This window comes from Antechinus flavipes, chromosome 4 (genome assembly GCF_016432865.1).
Source record: "Antechinus flavipes isolate AdamAnt ecotype Samford, QLD, Australia chromosome 4, AdamAnt_v2, whole genome shotgun sequence".
Classification (NCBI taxonomy): domain Eukaryota; kingdom Metazoa; phylum Chordata; class Mammalia; order Dasyuromorphia; family Dasyuridae; genus Antechinus; species Antechinus flavipes.
Window position 1 is genome coordinate 162374743 of NC_067401.1, and position 23697 is coordinate 162398439.

A 23697-nucleotide genomic window follows, 5' to 3' on the forward strand; every position below is an offset into this window, starting at 1 on the left:
GCAACTTAGAGCAGTGCCTTGCACATAATATATATTTAATCAATCAATCAACAAACATTTATTAAGCACTCACTATGTTCCAGCTGGCCTTGACAAGATTAGATTGGATTATTTATGGGGAATCACTACAATACTTTCTGTAAAATAAAATAAAAATATTACCATAAAGTCACAAGTGAGGAAGTTAAAAGTTTACACTAGCTTGTTTTGAATGAGAGTTTTCAAAGTGTGATTAAAATCAGAAACCATGTGTGGTTTAACAAAATTTTTTAAGCTAGAGATCAGACTGTCAAAACTGTAAGGTGAAGTGTTCACTTGGGTGAAGATGTTCCAGTTTCTGATACTCCTATTGTTCTTCTTGCTTTTCTCCGAGACTCCAGCAAAAGACGGTATGTGTGTTTCCTAATTAACATAGGCATCTTTGGATTTGTTTGATAAAAGAATCAAGAATAGGTTATGTATGGAGCATCTTGATAGTTTTCAGCTTGTTCCTTTGCCCATTCTATTCAAGTTGATCAATTCAACATTTATGAGGTCTCTAATATATCTGAGCCAATGTAGCAAACCAGATGGAGGGATAGAGAATCTTGGAGTCAGAAAGACCTGCTTTCTAGGTCTGCCTCTGGACATAGTAGCTGTGTGTGACCATCAGCAAGTTACTTAATCTTGTAGCTTCCTGCACGGCTTTCTAAAATTATAAAATATAGAGAAGGGGTTGAGCTGTATTAATGGAAGGATAGAAGTTCCTTATACTAATGAAATCTTGTCCAGACTGGGATTTTAAAAAACAACAACAATAACCAACTTTGTTAGATTCTAGGAACACAAAGAAATAAAATTAAACAAATCCCTCAGAGAGTTTAAATTCTATTTGTGAGTCTGCAAAGAGGATATTACATATTTACAAATAAGAATAATGGAAGATAATCTGAGGAAGGACAAAACACCAAGAAAAGGGAAGGGGTAAGGAAATGCATCATGAAGCAGGTTGCACTTGAACTGTGTTTTGAAGAAAGACAAGGATTCTGAAAGCTGGAGATGAAGAGGAAATGCATTCTGAGTGAGCAAACAGATTGCAAATGAATGCAAAGTGATGGGAGATAAGAATTTTGAGCTCAGGGAATGGGCAGTATAGTGTAGTATGCATGATTCGTAGAGCTCTTGAAGAAGATTGAGGCTGGAAAAGCAGGTTAGAGTCAAGTTACAGAGAACCTTCCAGGTTAAGGAATTTGTATTTTATGCTAGAAGCACTTACGGTTTTAGGTTGAGGGAATACTATAGTCAATCCTGTGCCTTCAGAAGATTATACTGGCAACTGTGTGAAAGATGAAAAAGGAATGCCAGGAGAGATAAATTTGTATTTACAATACTCTGGGCCAGAGATGATGAGATGCTTGAACTAGGGGATGTAGAAAGAAAAGAATGGATATAAAAAATGTTACGGAAACAGACTTAACAAGGCTTTGCAACTGATTAAATATGAAGAATGAAAGAAAAGGGAAAAATCAAGAATGCATTCAAAGTTAGAAATTTGGATTACTGAAATGATAGAGCCCTAAATAAAATTAAGGGAATTTAGAAGAGAAGTAAATTTAGAGGGCACAATAATCAATTCTCTTTGGGGCTTAATTAAACGTACCAATAAGGTATCCAGGAGGTGTTTAGCAGGCATTTGACAACAACATCAAAATTCACATGAATATACAAATTTGTGAATCATTTTCACAAAAACCTTCTATCTTCATAATATCTTATATATATGTATGTGTATCCATATATACATAGAGTGTTTTAAAAATCAGTGCAATTTTAAACCATTAAAGTTTAAATGGACACATAGATAAATATATCTATGGCTATGGGCATATCAATATGTGTCTCCTATTCTCCAGTTATACAGCCAACACCGGAAATCATTCCTATGATTTCTTATCTGATCTCCTCTAACAGGTTTCTAACTGGTCTTCTTGACTCCAATCTCTTCTCACTTTATTCACCCTCTTCCCACTCTAATCCATCCTCTATTCAGAGACCAAAGTGATTTATGCTTAATAACTTCCCAAAGCAGATTAAAAGCATGAATCCAGTTTTTCTCTTAGGCAAAGGATAAGGGATTGTTTCCTCTAGGAAAAGATTTATTTCTGTGAGGGATTATTAGTATAAGGTAAAAAGATTCCGCATGGCTGCTATAAGAGAAGAAGATTTAGGATTCCCTATTCCATTTCTCTCTCTCTCTCCTCTCCACTTTCGGAATGTTGGGCATTGCTCAACTTTTCAGAAACTGCTCTAGTAAATGATACCTTTATCCTCTGCCAATTTTCAGTGCTAACTGAAAAGAATTATAAACAACTTTTTAAAATCAATAAGCTTTGTTTTTAGCATGTGTTGTCCTGAGGAGGTCCTGAGGAGGAAAGGAAAGAGGAACAGGAAAAATCACTATCTGGTATCAAACTTCCAAAAAGGACAGTAATAACAACTAGTCTACAGGCAAATATTCCTTGTGTAATTCTCAGGATGCTTTTCTAGCTATAATAGATGAAGGTGATAGTGTGAGCATTTGAGCTTCAGAGGCTGCTCTGACACCAATAGTCCTACCTGTCTTCATTGTTTACTCCAGTCTTACTCAAAACTCAAGGTATCTAAGCTCATTTCTGAACCCTTGTTTACTTGCCCGCTTGTGAGCCTACTCCTCTAAAGGAAGGAGAAGGTTACACTGTCTCTTTAAGGCATAATCTTTCTTTAGACAGCGGAATCCAAAAATAAGAGGAAAGGAAACTGAAGATTTTCTACCTATCCATCAGGCTTCATCTTATCTACTTTAAATTGTTTAGTAGAAGAATTCTACATTCCTTCTGGGGCTGGAAATTTTGCAGTCCCTTGTAACTTCAATTGCGGCATTATTAATATCCATAATTACACATTGCAGCATCAACATATCAGCACTTTCCAAAAGAAAAATAATTAATCCAAAATCCCAGGCAATTCACAGCAAAAATACACACACACATTAAATATATATATATATATATATATACACATATATGTGTGTGTGTGTGTGTATCAGCTATACATGCCTTAGACATAAACAAAGTAAAGAATCACTTGACAAGCTATTTCATGGCTATTTCAGTGATTGAATGTCTAAATTGTATGCAGGACACATTATATATAGATGTCAGAAAAATACATACATCTTTAAAGAACATAAGCAAATATACATAATAAAAATCAAATAGACCTATAGGATAACAAAGTGTGCAAAATAGCATGGTATACACAAATAAATAAATAATGAAACTATGAACACTCAACAAGCTTAGGTACCCATAACTCATATGATACTAGTATAAAGGCAAATAAACATTAACAAGAAAATTTCCTAACAGAAGAAAGTACAATAGTAGAAACAAGTTTCAATGAATGTAGGAAATTCCATGTGAAGCACAAGACATAAGAGTAAACATTAACGTAGTCATCTGAAATTGTCTTTTGCTAAAGTTTTAGAGCTCCCAGTTTGGAAGATGCTAGTAGTTTCTGAGAGAAATTGTTTTCTCTGTCTAATTCTTATGTAAGATACTATTCTGTCTCATTACCACTAATGAAAAACATTTAGAACAGAAATTGCTATTGCTCATTTTTTTATCTTCAACCAGTTTTTAATATTATTTGAACAGAGGTATTATTATCATCCCATTTTGCAGATGAGGAAACTGAAGCAATCAGAAGTTAATTGACTTGCACAGGGACATACAACTAATAAATATCTAAGACTATATTTGTATTTAGTTCTTTTTGTCTTCAGGACTAGCATTCTATAGTAGTAAGTTCAAGAGGTATGAACATTTTTGATAGTTCCTATCATATAATAGCAAATTGATTTTCAGGAAAATTGTCCCAATGTCAACAAGAAACATAGTAGAGTCTCTCTTTCTTCACAGACCTATCAAAAATGAATGTGATCGCTTTCCTCTTCTTTGCCAAGTTAAATGGTATAAGACAGTACTCAAAATTGTCTAAATTTCCATTTCTATAGGTATTAGAGAACTTGAACTGTTTTCCCCAGATACTCATTGAATTATCTGTTCTGTATCTTTTGACAATTTATGTACTATATTAGGGCAAAAATCATATTAATAAATTTCTGTTAATATCTTATACATGTTTGCACGTTATATTTTTCAAAAATTTTGTAGCAAAGAACCTAGAACACACACACACACACACACACACACACACACACACACACACACACACTATCCTGGCTGCATTGTTTCTTATTATGTAAAACCTTGGGGTTTTTTTTAGCTAATAAATCCATCTCTCTTTGGCAATCATTTCTATACCTTATTAACTCATTTGTTTTGTCAGAAAGGAATACAATCTTCCTTAATACATCAATGTTCTCACTTCTACCTTCACATGTACATATAAAGACTTACTTTACTCTATTTACCAAAAAAAAAAAATCTATCTGCATTCCCCTACATATACTCTTCCCCTTTAAATAGGAATGTCTTTCCAAAGACTGCCACCTCTCTCCACTCCACCTTCTTTGATTTAGTTATTTTTTCTCTTATTGTGATACTCATTATTAATTTATTCCTTTCTTTCTCCCACTTCTTTTCTCTCCCCTTTTACCCAAAGCCAATTTGCGGCACTTGGTTAAGACAAAATAGCTATTGTTTTGTTATCTCCCTCTTATGACTATGTTGCTATATACCTGCTTAATCTGGCTTCTCAGTGTGTGGTCATGGTGGTTTTGTAGATTAAAAACTACCATCATATTGTGTCTGTGTGCTCCTATTTTTTCAAGAAACAAATTTATCATCTTTTGCCTTGAAAAAAATTCATGGTTTTGCTGTTTTGTTATAATAAGCTTTAACTTTTTACATATTAATTTTTTTTTTAATTTCTTACTTTTGTAGGAAAATCTGATGCAATTATATTTGCTGTTTTTTGAGAAGATACTTTTGTTCTTGAATTACTGAGTAGTCACATCCTTGTCATTGTAATCTTGAAACTTGAAAATTGTGTGTTTTGGATGATTTGAATTTGAGGTTCATCTGTTGTAATCTTTTTCCTGAAAGAGTGGTATCAATTTCTTTTCTTCTCACAATTTTGGGGAAGTCTGATGATTCTTAAATGTTCTCTCCTTGTTTTGTTTTTTAAAATCTTTGTCTGTGTCGATCCCAATTCTTTTTCTAAATGTGAAAAAGAGGTTATTTTTTCTTCTTCCCTACTGTCTCTACCATTTTGTTTTCTACCAAAACAATTCTGTTTCTCATTGAACCTATTGTTTTGCTTGTAGTTGCTATAGATATTTTTATATTATTGACTTTCATCATCTGGCATGAAGATTTTAGCAACTGGGAACTATTGTAGGTCTTAGGTTAGTATAGTGACATACCCAGACATTCACAGTTGCAGGAAAATGGAATCGAGAAGAGAGACTTGGGTCAAAGAGAACCTTTAAAAAGCAAATTCAGTAACCCAGCAAACAGGCATTAGGACCTGAATCAATCTGGGGTATGTATGCCTGGACAGAGTCTAAAATTGTTATTGGCCTTCTTTAATTTCAAAAGTCAATTGTATGACTTTTGCAGCAAGCTTGACATTACACTGAGAAATGCTGCTACTTGTTAAAAATTTTTTATAATAATCTAGTATGTGGCTATTGATTATTTCACACTCACAAAGAATTTTATAAATTAATTTAATCAACCTAGAAACAATTCTATTCATTGTCAGATAACCCCATTCACAGTTACAAATAGAAGCTTTATGAGAAAAGCTGTCAAATCTAGTAATCAGTTTCAAGTAAATCCAACCAGGCCACACCTAATAGAGTGGACTTACTTCTTTAAATTAGATAGGCATATCTGCTTATTTCATTCTTCATCAGGTTAGAAAACTTTTCAAAAGTCTTCATTTTTATAGTGTAAATAGTTCTGGTTCTACTCATTTTGTTTTGCATTATATATAATATGTTTTACCATGTATTTTGTAATCTATTTCTTCATTTCTTACAACTCAGTAGTGCAATATCACATTCACAAAACATAACAATCATTTCAGGAGAACGATTTATATAATAATAACAACGTTAAAAATAATACTTTTGAAAGCTATAAGAAATATGATAAATATGACCATTCATAATTCCTAAAGACAGATGATCAAACTTCACCATTATAGAGAGTTGATATATTTTGGAATATAAAATGAAACATATTTTTGTATATGGCTCTTGAGGGAATTTACTTTGCCTGAAGTAAAATTGGTTTTTTATTACAACTGAATATTTGTTAATAATTTTTTCTTTTCTTTTTTTTGGTAGTGGTATGGGGTGTGGAAGGAGAAAAAAGATTTCTGTTAGTGTTGATTTTTTTAATAGAGTGCTACAGATATGGAATGTTGTAAGCACTTTCAGATGAATTCACTGAATTATTATTTTTATTTAACTGTTTTGCTTTGTTACAAGAAAATTCTCATGAAATGGGAATAACCTCTAAATGTATATAATAATAAAAACATAATGAAACGCTATAAATTAAAAAAGAAAGATATCGACAAACAATTTTGTTATTGATTTCTCAAAAATATTTAAATATATTTGAAAATTAGGTTATTTAAAATAGAGAATAATCTTTGAATTTTTTATTGTTGCTATTTTATAGTAATTCTTAACTATAGTCTTCTTCTTCTCTTCTACTCAGTGAGTCATCTCTTTTTGTAACCAAAAAGAAAATAGAGAAAAAGAGTGGTTCTGAAAAACCAATCAGTAATTTGAATATAGCAACAAAAAAATGCATTTTAATTATTTTTTAAAAGAAATATTTCTAAATCATTCCATTCCTACCACCCTTTTCATAATTGATTTATTTTGTGATTAGATTCTACCATTTTGGTTTGGGGCACAAATTTGTGATGGTAGTATTCTAGAAATGGATAGGTATAACCTGAAAGATCCCAACCACCTTATTCTAATCTATCTATGTTATGGGAGTCAAGTGCCATTGTGATTGTAGTAGTCAATCAATCAATTAATATTTACCAAGGTTTTACTATTTAGTAGAGGAAACAATACAGTGGAAAGAACAATGCCTAAATCTAGAATATCATAGGATTTGGGTTCAAATCCTGACTTTAATATTACATATTTGAACTTGGATAAGTCTTTTAGACTCTAGGCCTCTCTAAGTCATTTTACAGAGAAGTTTGAGATTTCTCATCTATAAAATGATGGGGTTGAACTATGTGCTCTCTGAAGTTTCTTCTATGGTCCTATAATCTTATATGCCAAGTACTGTGTTAGGTGATACAAAGACAAAAAAATTAAACAGTCCTTGCCTTCAAGGAGCTTATATTCTATTGGGAAGATGATAGATAAATAGCTAGATAGATGATCAACAGATAGATGATAGAGATAGATAGATGACAGATAAAAGATAGATAAATAGATGATATATAAATGATAGATTAGGTGATGAATAAATAAATAGATGCTAAATAAACAGACAGATATATGTGGAGAGAGACAGAGACAGAGAGAAGAGACACAAGAAAAAGAAAAGGGAAAGAGAATGGAAGAGGGAAGGAAAGAGAAAGGGAGAGAGAAGCAGAAATGAGGAGGGAGTGCACTTTGCATACACAGAAAATCCACCCCAAAAGGACTATTTGTGTCTGACTTGTGACAGAACATTCCCAGCTGATATTAGTTTGATCAACCACAGTCAGCCACATTCACTTGACTATAACATAATGATGTCATTTTGGTCTTCTTTGAGAGTGAAGGATAAAATTTATCTATCAATCAACCAACGAAGAGATATGAGAAGGAGTATTGTCACAAAGACTGACAAAAAGGCCAAATTGTCTTAAGAGGAATGAAGTATAATAAAACTGGAAATGAAGATTAAAGTTAGAATGTGAAGGGTTTTAAATTCCAAACAGAAATTGGCATGCTATTGCCATTGAGCCAGAGACACAGCATTCAGTTCAATGGGAACAACTCCTTTGTCTCTTTCTTTTTAGAGGTGAAACAATTTCCATCACTCATCATGGCTCAAGAAGGGGACACAATCAATATCACCTGCAATACTACTGGACAATCACTTGGACTCTATTTGAAACGAAGTACTATTGAGTTCAAGAATGTGATGTATTTATCAAAAGAAGGTGAACTTATCATGGATACAAATTACGAAAACCGTACCTTCTTCTCTGGGATCTTGAATAATTTAGTGATCACAATAACCGACATAGGATTGAATGATACTGATGTCTACACCTGCCAAGCCACAGTGTTCGACAACCTCAAGGGAACTGGCACCATGGTGGTTGTAACAGGTATCTCAGAGAAGTGAATGTCATTCCCAAAATCTTTGCTTATATTGTTTTTTTTTTTAAACTATAACTTGCTTTTTCTGCTCTCTGTTTGCCTAAGTCCTATTTTCCTTTCAAAACTCAACCCCAGATCCTTTTCTTTCACAAGAACTTAAAAATCTTTTAAAAGTCTTCCCTAGAACTCACGTAACACTTGTTCTCAGTTATATATTGCTTTTATTGTTAGGCATATTTTTTACACAAATACCCTTTCTTCCAACCCAGTCTATAACCTCTCTATGGCAGAGTTTCTGTCATTCAAAAATTCATTCATTCAATCAATCAACAAATATTTTGAGCATTTACTTTGTGCAAGGTACAGTGCTGGGTACTAAGGGGATATAAATATATGTCCCTTGTTCTCAAGACTAATAGAGAAAATAAGGCCAGAATACAAATAATGCAAATTAGAATTTAGTCAGTTTGTGTAAAAGGCTGAAACTCTTGAGTCAATGCACTGAGATCAGACAATCAAGCACTTAAGGCTAAGTACCAATTGAACAATACTCTATAAGCCAATGCTTGGAAAATGGCCCTTCCCACTATCCTGTGCTGGTTCAATAATTGGTGTATACAGAGAATTGTAGGAGGGACTAGGGGGTGGAGTAAAACTAGCCAGGGTCACTTCTGGGCGGGAGACGAAGAGGAAAGGTCAGGGAGATTCTGCATCCATCCAATTCATTCCAACCTCTAAAGACCAAGAATAAAGACCAAGGACTTTTGCTTATCCTGACTCTGGCTCTTTCTAAGGTATCCAGGGTGCTAATTCGGTCTTCACAAGTTTGTAAGAAAACTATGAACAGAAAGCAAGTCACCTCATATTGTGAATAGACTACTAGTTGCAAAGTTAGAGGCTTTGTTATTTTTGACTTAAGTGATCTTATTCAAGTCACAAAATCAAATTTATTTTTCTCATCTGGAAAATGGACTAGAGGACATATAAGTTCTCTTCTAATTCTAAAATCTATTTATTCTATGATCCTCTGTGATTGTTGTCCTCTCTCTGTGTCTCAACACATAGTAGGTGCTAAGTAAGTACCTGCTGATTGATAAATCTATCCTATGCTATAACAACTTAAGAGGAAGTGTAGTAAAATAACTGTTAGGACATGTATACATGTAATGTATTTAACATATACTTTAACATATTTAACATGTATTGGTCTACTTGCCATCTGGGAGAGTGGGTGAGGGGAAAGTGGGGAAAAAATCAGAAGAAAAGGTTTTGCATTGTCAATACTGAAAAATTACCCATGCATATATCTTGTAAATAAAAAGCTATTAAAAAAAACTTAAGAGGAAGAGAGAGTCATTTCTAGGCAGGAGAATCATGGAAGTTTTCCTAGGGCTGGCCCTGAGCTGGACTTTGCTGTTGTTCAATCATTTTTTCAGTTGTGTTTGACTCTTCTTGACCTCTGGGATTTCTTGGCACGCATACAACAGTGGTTTGACATTTCTTTCTCTAGCTCATTTTGTAGTTAAGGAAACTGAGGCAAACAGGGTTAAGTGACTTGCCTAGGGACACACATATAATAAGTGTCTGAGGTGAGATTTGAACTCAGGAAGAGTAATCTTTCTGACTCCAGGCTATGCATTATAGTGCCACCTAGCTGCCCAAGCTGGACTTTAAAGGGGAAACAGAAGATTTTCAATATAAAGAGAGAATACATTGAAGGCATGAGGGAGGTCATGAGCAAAGACACAGCCAGAGATAATAAGTACCTAGATTGGGATTTGAACTCCTGACCTCCAGTACAATGCTTTTTCTATTACTTAAGGAAAAAGAGACTCTAATGAGTTAAATGACTGATCCAAATCACACAGCTAAAGATACAGAGATAGCTCCTCTTTTTTTCCCCAAAACTTCCCTTCTACCTGTGGGAACATTATCTTGTTAGAGTCCTACAAATTACTTTCTATTTTCTCTTTCTAGAAAAAATCTGGAAAAAAGAAGATGGAAACCTGAGAAAATCACAGATGTGGGTGGTCTTGATTGTGATATCTTTCTTCTTTGGGTTGGCTCTGTGGCCACTGTTTGTGATAATCAAGAAGCAAGTAAGTGAATCAAACCTGTTGCTTGGCTTGCGTTTTTTCATTTGACTGTTTCCCCAGCCCAAGAGATTGAGCTTCCCTCAAAAACATAGAGGAGGGGGCAGCTAGGTGGTGCAGTGGGTATAGCACCAGCCCTGAAGTCAGGAGGACTAGAGTTCAAATCTGGTCTCAGACACTTAGCTGTGTAACCCTGGGCAAGTCACTTAACCACAATTGCCTCAGGGGAAAAAAAACAACAACAACATAGAGGAGGTAGTAAGAGATACAGAAAAACCAATCATCCAGAAATCTCAAATACCATCTCATTTTCTTTTGTGGGACTCCTTGGAATGGGGGCCCCTGAGTGCAATGTGTATGGAAACCTAGGTCAGAGCCAATATTAGTAAGGAAGAGCAGGTTGTGAAGAGGGAAGGGAGGAGCAGAATTTAGGAATGATTAGTGGCAAAGCTATGAAGGTCATGAAATGCTCAACAGAATTCTAAAGAATAAACATTGAAGAGGTGGGAGATATACAAAAATTCATTGTCAAAGACAATTTGGAGACTGTTTAGCCATGTAGGATATTGCTTACATGTCTGGAAAGAGAGATTGCCAGGAAAATAATTCCCTGCTAGGCTCCTGGCTTTTATCTCCAACTTTCGTAGAAACCAAACATCCTTAGATCTGACAATTTCCAATAGAAGTTGAATAAGAGTCAGTAAACACAAGAGGATAGTAGGGAATAACTAGTTAAATTGTCTTTTCCAGAGTGAAAATAAATAGTGAACTTAGTTCTAATGGGATTATAATGCCAGTTAGTACTAGATTGGTCTCTTGGGAGACAGAAATCATTTTGCTATATAAATGTGTAGTTGTGTGTGTGTGTGTGTTGTGTGTAATTATACATAATACACATATACTTACAAATGTATAAGTATATATGTATATGTATATATGCATATGTATATATACATATACATATCTCTCTCATACACACACACACATACACTCATACACTGGATCATAGATAAAATTCACCTGCAATGTAGACTGAGAATCTTGGTCTGGATCAATCTTTAACGTCCCTTTCAGCTCTGAAATCTATAATCCTATGAATTACTTGCAACAGCATGATGCCATGAAAATAAAACTGGAGTTAGAGGCAAAATAGGTAAGCTAAAATTTTGGCTCTGCCATTTAATACTTTGTGATCCAAAGTGATTCACTACTTCTTTGTGTCTCAGTTTCCTCATCTTTAAAGTGATGATTTTCTGAGTCAATGCTGACTCATACTCTGATCTCAGATGTGTCAAAAATAGGATTTGAATTCAGAATCCTTTCTCTCCACTGCCTTCCTTTACAAATATAAGGTGTTACTGTGGAATGAAAAAAACAAAAACAGTGTTTTATTTCTGAAAAGATATCTGATCCAGTCCTAAGGGGACTGCTCAGCTTGCAAAGGAAGAGCTAAAGCACTCAAACTGAATTAAAAATAGGAAAAATTGCTTTTATTTTCCAGGTATACAGTTCAAAGACTCAGAATACATGTAGCATATATGAAGAAATGTCCTATAATGCTCAACGCAACGTAACATGCCAAGATAATTAGTACAACTGACCAGCCTCACTATGGAAATCAAGCAAAAGTATCCTACAGAAAGAACATTTCCCCCTCCCCATTGGTAATTTGTCTCTGCAAGTGAGGAACTTGGCTTTCCATCAAAAAATAGCCAATACAATTCATTTTAGGACAAAGGAGATCAAGTTGTTTAACAACATTTTAATAGCATTAGAAATGGAGGAGATTAGGTCCAACAAGTGCCAACCTACTCCCCTTCCATTTTTAAAAATCTATTCTTTATTTATATTTTTTCTTATGTCATTCATTAGTCCAATGCCTTCATTTTATTTTTTTTAATAGGTTTTTATTGACAGAACCCATACCAGGATAATTTTTTACAACATTATCCTTCGCATTCACTTCTGTTCCTATTTTTCCCCTCCCTTCCTCCACCCCCTCCCCCAGATGGCAAGCATTCCCCTTCCATTTTGCAGAATTTCCAGAGACCATGCATATAGAAATTATCAGAATTGAGATTTATATCCAGTTCATAGGGAAGAGAATGCTGGCGAGGAGAAGAGAAGAAGGGAAAAAGACGGGAAGATGGGAAAGACTTTTGGAAAGGGGAAGGTATAACAATAATATACCTGTAAAAAAAAAAATGAAATCATTGAATTGTCTTTTAAAATACAGAAAAGAGAACGAAAAGGAGTTCAGAAGAAGACAACACTGAGATTTGGACATGGGAAAGAGTCCATACTTAGGATACAATATAGAAAAGGAAACAATAGACACCAGAAAAAGAACCATTTGTCTTAACACAAACTTATCCCCTTGAGTCAATATTCTTTATGGTAGCATTGTGCTAAGCAACCTAATTCATCACTATTCTGTATCATATTACAGTCATGTACAGTACAGTACATACTATAGTACATATACACATTACAAATAAATACTTTGTAAAAATAAAATTAAAAATTTTTAAATTCTATGAGACTAGCCTCCTTAAAGATTGGTTCATTGGCCCTTGACTTTCAACACTATCTATATCCTCCTGATAGGGTTTGAATTATTGCTTAAATCTTTGGGAGTACACAAACTTCTTTTTTGAGAAGACTGGACCATTTTGACATTGGGGCAGTATCCTGAAGGTCATCACACTCATTTGATGTTAGTGGGGCCCACAATTGCCTCAGAGTACAGGGAACTAAGAATTAGTTGAGTAATGCTGAGCTAAGGTCATACTGAATGAGGCTGCCACTTTATTTTTTTTTCAAAAGTATTTTATTTTTCTAAATACATGCAAAGTTAGTTTTCAATATTTGCCTTTGCAAAATCTTGTGTTCCAAATTTTTCTCCTTCCCTCTCTCACTCCTTCCCTCCCTTCTTTCCTCCCTCCCTCCCTCCTTCTGCCAAGACAGCAAACAATTTGATATGAGTTAAATGTGTGTAATTTTTCTAAATATATTTCCATATTCATCAGGCTATGTAAGAAAAATCAGATCAAAAGGGGAAAAAAACACAAGAAAAAACCAAGCAAACCAACAACAATGATAAAAAGGTGGAAATACTATGCTTTGATTCTATTCAGTGGATTTTCTCTCTAGATGTGGATGGCACTTTTCATCCCAAATCTGTTGGAATTGATGCTGCCACTTTAGGACTAGCAGAAATGGACTGCCATGGTAATGATTTCCACCAATCCTATGTATCTTTCAATTAAAAAGATATTTTCTGGTGAAAATGGAAGAAAGGAAGGAAATAAGTATTACATGCTGACTGTGTCAGGGAATGTGCTAAGTGCATTTAATTCTCATAATATCCCTGAGAGGTGGGTGCTATTATTTTTTGTTGTTCAGTAGCGACCAATTCTTTGTAATCCCATCTTGGGGCTTTCTTGGCAAAGATATAAAATGGTTTGCCATTATCTTCTTCAGTTCTTTTTACAGATGAGAGGAACTGAGGCAAACAGGGTTAAGTGACTTACTCAGGATCATACAGCTAGTAAGAGTCTGAAGCTGGATTTGACTTCATGAAGATGAGTCTTCTTGATTCCAAGCCCAGTGCTATTATCCCTTTGTCACTTAGCTCCTCTGATGCTATTATTATTATCACCATTATATTATAGTATCTATATTATAATAGTTGAGGACAATGATGAAGACAAAGATTAAATGATTTGGCCAGTAACTCGTCTTCCCCATTTCAGGTAGAGCGCTATATATCATAGAGTTCCACTTAACTAACTAACCTACAGGAGCCAAATCTCATCCTAAGTAGATATTGCTAGGGTTGGCTGACATGTAGTATGTAGACTTGTGACTATACTTTAGGTTAATGCAGCCCAGCACAGAAATGCAACTTATAATGATCATAATCGTGACTAGGATTTTAAAAATATACTAAGTATTACAGTAAATAGATAGCTCAGCTCAAAATCATGAAGATTTGAGTTCAAATTCAACATTAGCTACATGACCTTGAACAAATCCCTTAACCTTGTTTATCCCGGCTTCTTATCTGTAAATGAGCTGGAGAGAGAAATGGCAAACCACTCCAATATTTTTGTCAAAATGAGGTCATAAAGAATCAGACATGACTAAACAACAACAATTAAAACTTATCTCATTTGAGCCTCAAAACAATCCAGAAAGATAGATGCTATCATAATCCCACTTTCACAGATGAGAAAACTAAATTACAAGTTAAATGACTTTCTTAAAGTCAGATAGTTAGGAAATGTCTCAGACCACATTTGAATTCTGGTTTTCGCAATTCCAGGTCCTAAGCTATATCCACTGAACCACCTGGCTAAAAGCATAGGATTTAGAGTCAGGAGACTTTTGAATCCTGCTCCTGGCACTTAGCCAAATTATTTAACCCATCTGAATCTTAATTTACTTGTTGGTAAAATGAAGATAATTTGTATACTATCTCCCTGCACAGTGGGAGGGAAGAGCTGTGCAACTTTAGGATACTATTGAAATGTGAATTATTTTTATTACAACAATCAGAAATTCTCTGATCTCATTTTTCAGTAAGTAGAGAGATATTGGTACAACTAAAAATTCTAATAATAACCAAACCAAAAAACTATGTGTGACCACATCCTTTCTGCCTCAAGGTACTCTTCATATATGATCAACCTGGTACTCTTAACCACTGAGGATTTATCTCTTCAGGAAGAGAAGAGAACTTTATTAATACTTAAAATAGGTTAGGAATGGGTATTGCACTGGTGATTTCATTGTTTTAGGGTATTCCAGGTAAGGAAATTTCCTCTAGATTACAGATTGATACCTTCTCCATAACTACTAAAGCCTAAGAGCTCTAAGACTTTGGAAACATCCTGTATATAATAGCTTACATTGTGCTTTATGGTTTGCAAAATGAGATTTGTCTCACTAGATTCTCACAACACTGCACTGCAGTTATTATCATTATCACAATTTTACAGATGAGGAAACTGAGATTTAGAGAGGGCATATATTTTGCTTATAGTCACACAGACAGCTAAGTGTCAGAGACAAGATGCAAGGTTTCATCTCTACTTTCCCTTCATGTAGTTATAAAGAGCTATAAGAAACTGGTATAGTCCATGGACTAGATTGGAAGATCTGAATCCATAGTCCCTATGTAGCAAGCATGTTCCATTTTATCCACAAATACTATAGACTCTTTCCAGAGATAAGTCACTTTCCTTATGTGATTAGTTCTTCCTGGCTTCTCTTTAAATTATCTTTGATAATACCAACCTAGGAGATGTCATGAAGGAGCTGTCAGTATTTCCCCACCTAGCCTTCCTCTGGAGCATAAAGATGTTCCTTTGTGCATGGGAGCAGTGTCTTCCATGTTACCATATGCTTTCTAGTCATGTCCAACTCTTTATGTTCCCATTTGGGTTTTTTGTGGCAAAGATGCAGAAATACTTTACCATTTCCTTCTCTAGCTCATTTTAAAAAAAATTTTTTTACAGATGAAAAAGTTGAGGGAATTGCCCAAGATTAAATGAATAGTTAAGTATCAGAGGCCAGATTTAAACTCATGAAAATGAGTCTTCCTTATTCCAAGCCTGGCACTCTATTCACTTTACCACCTAGCTGCCCATGTAACCACTTACATCTGATTTTTTTTTTAATTATAGCTTTTTATTGACAGAATATATGCCTGGGTAATTTTTACAACATTGTTCCTTGCACTCACTTCTGTTCTAACTTTTCCCTTCCCTCCCTCCACCCCCTCTCTTAGATGGCAAGCGGTCTTATACATGTCAAACAACTTACATTTGATATTAATGGGGCCCATGACATAGCTCAAAGTATAGAAAGCTAAGGCTTCTAGCTGTACCAATTCTAAAACTATATTATAAAGCAGCAGTCATCAAAACCATTTGGTACTGGCTAAGAAATATAGAAGTTGATCAGTGGAATAGGTTAGGTTCACAGAATAAAATAGTCATTGACTATAGCAATCTAGTATTCATCAAACCCTAAGACCCCAGCTTTTGGGATAAGAAATCACTATTTGACAAAAACTGCTGGGAAATTTGGAAACTAGTATGGCAGAAAGTAGGCATAGACCCACACTTAACATAATATACCAAGATAAGGTCGAAATGGGTTCATGATCTAGGCATAAAGCATGATATTATAAACAAATTAGAAGAACATAGGATAGTTTACCTCTCAGATTTGTGGAGGAGGAAGAAATTTGTGACCAAAGAAAAACTAGAGATCATTACTGATCACAAAATAGATAATTTTAATTATATTAAGTTAAAAAGTTTTTGTACAAACAAAACTAATACAGACAAGATTAGAAAGGAAGCAATAAACTGGGAAAACACTTTTACATCCAAAGGATCTGATAAAGGCCTCATTTTAAAAATATATAGAGAATTGACACAAATTTATAATAGTTCAAACCATTCTCCAACTGATAAATGGTCAAAGAATATGAACAGATGATTTTTAGATAAAGAAATTAAAACTACATATAATCATATGAAAAGATGCCCCAAATCACTGTTGATCAGAGAAATGCAAATTAAGAAAACACTGAGATACCACTACACATCTGTAAAATTGGCTAAGATGACAGGAAAAGATAAAGAGAAATGTTAGAGGGGGTGTGGGAAAACTGGGACACTGATACATGTTGGTGGAACTGTAAATAGATCCAACCATGTGGAGAGCAGTTTGGAACTATGCTCAGAAATTATCAAACTGTGCATACCCTTTGATCCAGCAGTGTTTTTACTTTATGGTATATGAATGTTATGGAATATTATTGCTCTGTAAGGAATGACCAGCAGGATGAATACAGAGAGGCCTGGAGAGACTTACATGAACTGATGCTAAGTGAAATGAACAGAACCAGGAGATTATTATACACGGCAACAAGAAGACTACATGACGATCAACTCTGATGGGCGTGGCCCTCTTCAACAATGAGAGGATTCAAACCAATCCCACTTGTTCGGTGATAAAGAAAGCCATCTACACCCAGAGAGAGATTGGTGAGAAGAGTATGGAACACAACATAGCATTCTGACTCTCTCTGTTGTTATTTGCTTGCATTTTGTTTTCTTTCTCAGTGTTTCTTATCCTTCCTTTTTGATCTCATTTTTCTTGTGCAGCAAGATAACTGTATAAATATGTATACATATATTGGACTTAACATATATTTCAACATATTTACCATGTATTGGACTACTTGCCAGTTAGAGGAAGGGGTAGAGGGAAGGTGGGGAAAATTTGGAACAAAAGGTTTTGCAAGGGTCAATGTTAGAAAAATTACCCATGTATATGCTTTGTAAATAATTTATAGCCTTCTCCACTCTCAGTTCAAATACCACCATTAGAACTTTCCTGACTGAGGATTTATTTAAGCTTTGCTATTCTCTATCTCTGATCAATCTGGGCTCTGCTAGCATCATAGTAATAAAATATAGGCTTATTGATTTAGAATTAAAAGAAAACTTCCAGATATCATCTAATCCAATGACATCAAATTCAGAAAGAGAGAGAGAGAGAGAGAGAGAGAGAGAGAGAGAGAGAGAGAGAGAGAGAAAGGGCTTTGAACTGACTGTGCAGAATGTGACTTTCTCTTCAAAGACAGCAAGACAGGAAGACCCTTAAAGATCTTCCCAGAAGTGACTTAGCCAGCCTGACACAGTCATGCTGCATAAGATACCTAGTGAAATTATTTTTTCCCATCTCTCCTTTCCAATCAGCACAACAATGTGCCATTTTCTCTGCAAATTCTCAACAGAAGCACAATTGTCTATAATATAACAATTATCTCTTTATTATTTTGTGACTTTTGTACAGTGAAGAATGTAATAGGCAAGTTTGTAACCAGCTTATACTAGTAGAATTGCATCAATGATGATGAAGGAAGGAAATAAGTTTTCATTAAATAGCTGTATATGCCAGAATGTGGGCCAAGTGCTTTTTACAAATATTATCTCATTTCATCCTCCAGACAGCTTTGAGGGGTGGGTATTGTTATTATCTCCATTTGAAAGGTGAGGAAACTGATAGAAAAAGTCCCTGGATGCTTGAGGCTCAGAAAGATTTGAATCAAAGGGAAAGAATATCTTCAGAAGCTGAATCATAAATATTTTGGCTAGGATTAATTTCTTTTCAATAATGTGTAATCGTTGCTTTTTATACCCCCTCCTCCTCCAACAGTGGTTGGCAATGGTTCCCAAGGATGCAAAAGAGGGCAACATAAGAATTTAACTAGCATAGACACTATTTATGTTGAAAGCAATTCTTGAGATAAAAGATAAAAGATGATCAGATAACTGAAGACAAAGAGAAGAAATATATCCAGCTATGTTGGGGAACAATGGAAGGGATTATCTTAATCTTCATACTTTTGGAATTAAGTAAATATCTCAAGAGGGTACATTGTTTTGTTTTGTGGGGGGTATTTTCATTGTAACTTTTTTTTTTTTAAAGCACTTTGAGAACTATTTTCCATGGGAAGATATGCTTTTTTTTCCTTTCCTATTGTAGTTGAAATTGGAAAAAATCTGTTCTGGCAGAGATAGATAAATTTTCCTAATACTTTTTGATTTTGGCTTAAAAATAAAACACAAACATGCACATTCACAATCTTTTATGTATATGTCTAAGCATATTTAAGAGTGTTTCTATAGGAGCTTTTAAAAATAGGGAATTTTGGTTTATGCTATCTACTAGAGGTGACAGTAGATAGAGGCATTGGACTTGGATGCAAAAAACCCTGAATTCTAATCTAGCTTCACAAACTTATTGTGTGAGACATTTAATCTTTGTCTGCCTCAGTTTCCACATCATGGTGGTAATAATAGAACCTATCTCCCAGGGTTGATGTGGGGATCAAGTGACATGATATTTGTAAATACTTTGCAAAGTTAAAGTGTTAGACAGATGTTAGATTTTATTAATATTTTATTATAGGATAAAATGTGCTTTTAAATTATTTGTAAAGTGTCTGCCTCAGAACTGAATGGGGTGTACATATTATTTTCAGAGGGGGCAGCTAAATGACAGAATTCACCTTCAATCACTTATTAACTGTGTGATGTTTGACAAATCACCCCCTGTTTGCTCATCTGTAAAACGAGCTGGAAAAAGATATAGTAAACCATTCCAGTATCTTTCTGACCAAAAAAACCCCAAATGGGATTTGAAGAGTCAGACTTGAATGAAATAACTGAACAACATTATTTTCAGGAGAATTATTTCCAGCAGCAGGAATCTCATTGAATATTGACCAACATTTTAAAAAGCTGCCACTATTTCCACATTATGTTCTGTACTTCAGAGTGACATTTTTCACTCAATATTATAAATAGCAAATAAAGTTATATGCAGTTAAGTGATGTATTGGACTTAGAGTCAGGTAGACCTAAATTCTTAAAGTATTATATAAATGTTAAGATGTTATTATATGGCATCCAGCCATTCTGGAGAGCAATTTGGCACCATGCTCAAAAAGTTATCAAACTGTGCATACCCTTTGACCCAGCAATGTTTCTATTGTGCTTATACCCCAAAGAGATACTAAAAAAGGGAAAGGGACCTGTATGTGTCAAAATGTTTGTGGCAGCCCTGTTTGTAGTGGCTAGAAGCTGGAAAATGAATGGATGCCCATCAATTGGAGAATAGTTGAGTAAATTGTGGTATATGAACGTTATGGAATATTATTGTTCCGTAAGAAATGACCAGCAGGATGAATACAGAGAGGCTTGGAGAGACTTACATGAACTGATGCTAAGTGAAATGAACAGAACCAGGAGATCATTATATACCTCAACAACGATACTGTTTGAGGATGTATTCTGATGGAAGTGGATCTCTTCGATAAAGAGAGCTAATTCAGTTTCAATTGATCAAGGATGGACAGAAGCAGCTACACCCAAAGAAAGAACACTGGGAAATGAATGTAAACTGTTTGCATTTTTGTTTTTCTTCCCAGGTTATTTATACCTTCTGAATCCAATTCTCCCTGTGCAACAAGAGAACTGTTCGGTTCTACACACATATATTGTATCTAGGATATACTGTAACATATTTAAGATGACTGCTTGCCATCTGGGGGAGAGGGTGGCGGGAAGGAGGGGAAAAATCGGAACAGAAGTGAGTGCAAGGGATAATGTTGTAAAAAATTACCCTGGCATGGATTCTGTCAATAAAAAGTTATTTTAAAAATAAATAAATAAATAAAGTTTTTTTTAAAAAGATGTTATTATATGCAATATCCTTCTTATCTTGACCAAAAGAACAGATCTTGAGGTTACTGATTTCTACCTTATCCAGTCCCTTTCTCAGTAATCATCTTAAGCCTGTAAATGTCTTATATGTCACTTTTAACTTGTGGTATTTTAACCCCAAGCCCTAATTACTTGGATCATGACACTGTTTATTTAGAGCAACTTATCTATGGAAAGCCATTTCATATTGCAAGAAAAGTATTTTTTGATACTCACAAAATGTCTTTTGGCCTTGCCTATAGGCAACAAATAAGACATGGAAGGCCTTGAGAACATTAACAGAATTGCGTCTGTTGGTCTATATAGCATTGAAATTTCCATTTGGGTATAAAAATTAAATGATCCTGTGTGCAGGATCACACAGTTAATAAATGTCTGGAGCCAGATTTGAACTCTTGGAGATAATTCTTCCTGACTCCAAGCCCAGCATTATCCACTGTACTGCTTTTTTGTTTGTTTGTTTAGTAATTCTTAAAACTTTCAAACTAAAAATATGAACTTTGATTTTTACAATTGCTATGAAACTTCACCTTTTGTTTTATAATTATTATAAAATGTGTTAGGAATTGTTTGAGGACAGATCTTTTCTGATTTACCAGAAACTCTGCCAGGGAGACATTCTCTTTAAGCAGATGCTTTCACATTTTATAAGTCACATGTCTGACAGATTTGGCTAAAATGAGAATAGATTTTTTTTCCATGTCTCATTTTCTCTGGTTGTCTATTTCCTATCAGGTTCATTGATTAAATTTCTCTCTGTTTGTTTCTTCAGTCCTCCACTCAAGCTCACTCACTGTGGTGAGGCTCTCCCTCCTGGACTTCATTCCATCCCAGGCCCAGGCCTTCTCCACTCTCAGTTCAAGTACCACCATTAGAACTTTCCTGACTGAGGATTTATTCAAGCTTTGCAATTCTCCATTTCTGATAAATCTGGGCTCTGCTAGCATCATAGTAATAAAATATAGACTTATTGATTTAGAATTAAAAGAAAACTTCCAGATATCATCTAATCCAATGACATCAAATTCAAATAAAAATGGAGGCCATAAATTAGACACAAGGGTTACATGACTTAGTTTCAAAAGGCAATATTATTTATGTTTTGTTAAATTTTTAATCAATTATTTATCAATTATATTTTTCATCTGATTCAGATCCCACTCAGGAGTATTATGGCTTCTAGGTGACCTGAAAACTCTGTTTGCCACCTCTGGTCTAGTCTGTCAAAGCAAATAAATTGGGTCACTTAGTATTTTGTTTAGGTTTCATTTCCATCAGAAACACAGACTTATTAATTAATTAATTTATTTATCTATTATTTATTTTTATTTTTAATAGCTTTTTTGTTTACAAGTTATATACATGGATAATTTTACAGCATTGACAATTGCCAAACCTTTTGTTCCAATTTTTCCCTCTTTCCCCCCACCCTCTCCCCTAGATGGCAGGATGGCCATATATGTTAAATATATTAAAGTATAAAATAAATACAAAATAAGTATACATGACTAAACCGTTATTTTGCTGCACAAAAAGAATTGGACTCTGAAATATTGTACAATTAGCCTGTGAAGGAAATCAAAAATGCAGGCAGGCAAAAATATAGGGATTGGGAAGTCCATGTAATGGTTCTTAGTCATCGCCCAGATTCTTTCACTGGATGTAGCTGGTTCAGTTCATTACTGTTCAGTGAAACTGATTTGGTTCATCTCATTGCTGAAGATGGCCATTCAGAATTGATCATCATATAGTATTGTTGTAGAAGTATATACTGATCTCCTGGTCCTGCTCATTTCACTCAGCATCAGTTCATGTAAATCTCTCCAGGCCTTTCTGAAATCATCCTGTTAGTCATTTCTTACCGAACAATAATATTCCATAATATTCACATACCACAATTTATTCAGCCATTCTCCAATTGATGGGCATCTACTCAGTTTCCAGTTTCTGGCCACTACAAAAAGGGCTACCACAAACCTTCTTGCACATACAGGTCTCTTTCCCTTCTTTAAGATCTCTTTGGGATATAAGCCCAGTAGTAACACTGCTGGGTCAAAGGGTATGCACAGTTTGATAACTTTTTGAGCATAGTTCCAAATTGCTCTCCAGAATGGCTGGATGTATTCACAATTCCACCAACAATGTATTAATGTCCCTGTTTTCCCACGTCCCCTCCAACATCTGCATTATCTTTCCCTATCATTCTAGCCAGAGACTTACTAATTTATCAAGTAGTTATTTAAAGGAGTTGTCTACAAAGTATCTTCCTTATCAGTCCAAAGCCCTAGTTTTACTAAAGGAAAGCTGGTGTTTATATGTCCTTTCAAGGGATTTCCAAAGAATTCTAAACAATTAACTCAATTCAATAATAGAATGTTTATCTGACAAAAAAAGGAAAGACAGGTCACAAATCATGAAAAAATAATAATAATATATAATCTCAAGGACTATAAGACACATGGCAAATCACAGTTGTTCCACATAGCCAACCAATTATGAGAAGTGGCTAATTGTATCTGGAATATTCTAAAGATTGTCAATAATTCCTGGTATCTTGTAATATGTGCCAGTTTTGATATGTAGTAATTAATCTCAATAAACAACTCAGTAGTTTCATTTTAGAAGCTTAGTTAATTCAATTAAGTATCTAGTCCTTTCTCAGTTTAAATTTAGTTATGTTTAAACTTCTAATATATTATTTCTAATCCAACCTCTTCATTTCATAAGTGACAAAACTGAGTTTTTGTATTAGATAGATAAATCTTTAAGTGGAAATTGGAGTCAAGGTGTTTCATATATATTCTATTGCTCAGAGGTTTTAATTCAAATAATCAACAATAGATGAATTATGTTAGTGGGGGAATTCCATCCAGGCATTTGTCAAGCAACTTTCACACACACACACATTCACACACTTGATTGATCAACCTTGTCATTAGTTTAGTAACTA

At 34.5% G+C, this 23697-nt stretch overlaps 1 protein-coding gene across 1 annotated transcript; it reads left to right on the forward strand.

Moving 5' to 3' along the window:
- Positions 1-303: 303 nt before the first annotated feature.
- On the forward strand, positions 304-12971 carry CD7 (CD7 molecule). Its single transcript, XM_051995312.1, has 4 exons — positions 304-389; positions 8035-8349; positions 10319-10440; positions 11936-12971. The coding sequence occupies exons 1-4, from the start codon at positions 326-328 to the stop codon at positions 12023-12025; spliced, it is 591 nt and encodes a 196-aa protein (XP_051851272.1). The 5' UTR covers positions 304-325; the 3' UTR covers positions 12026-12971.
- The last annotated feature ends 10726 nt before the right edge of the window (positions 12972-23697 follow it).

What these genes read in the sequence shown, in the direction of transcription:
- CD7 (XM_051995312.1), top strand. Translation starts at nt 326, where the DNA reads ATGTTCCAGTTTCTGATACTCCTATTGTTCTTCTTGCTTTTCTCCGAG. An exon ending in CGAGACTCCAGCAAAAGACG is followed by an intron (nt 390 to 8,034) that starts GTATGTGTGTTT and finishes CTTTCTTTTTAG; the next exon opens with AGGTGAAACAATTTCCATCA. An exon ending in TTGTGATAATCAAGAAGCAA is followed by an intron (nt 10,441 to 11,935) that starts GTAAGTGAATCA and finishes TTTATTTTCCAG; the next exon opens with GTATACAGTTCAAAGACTCA.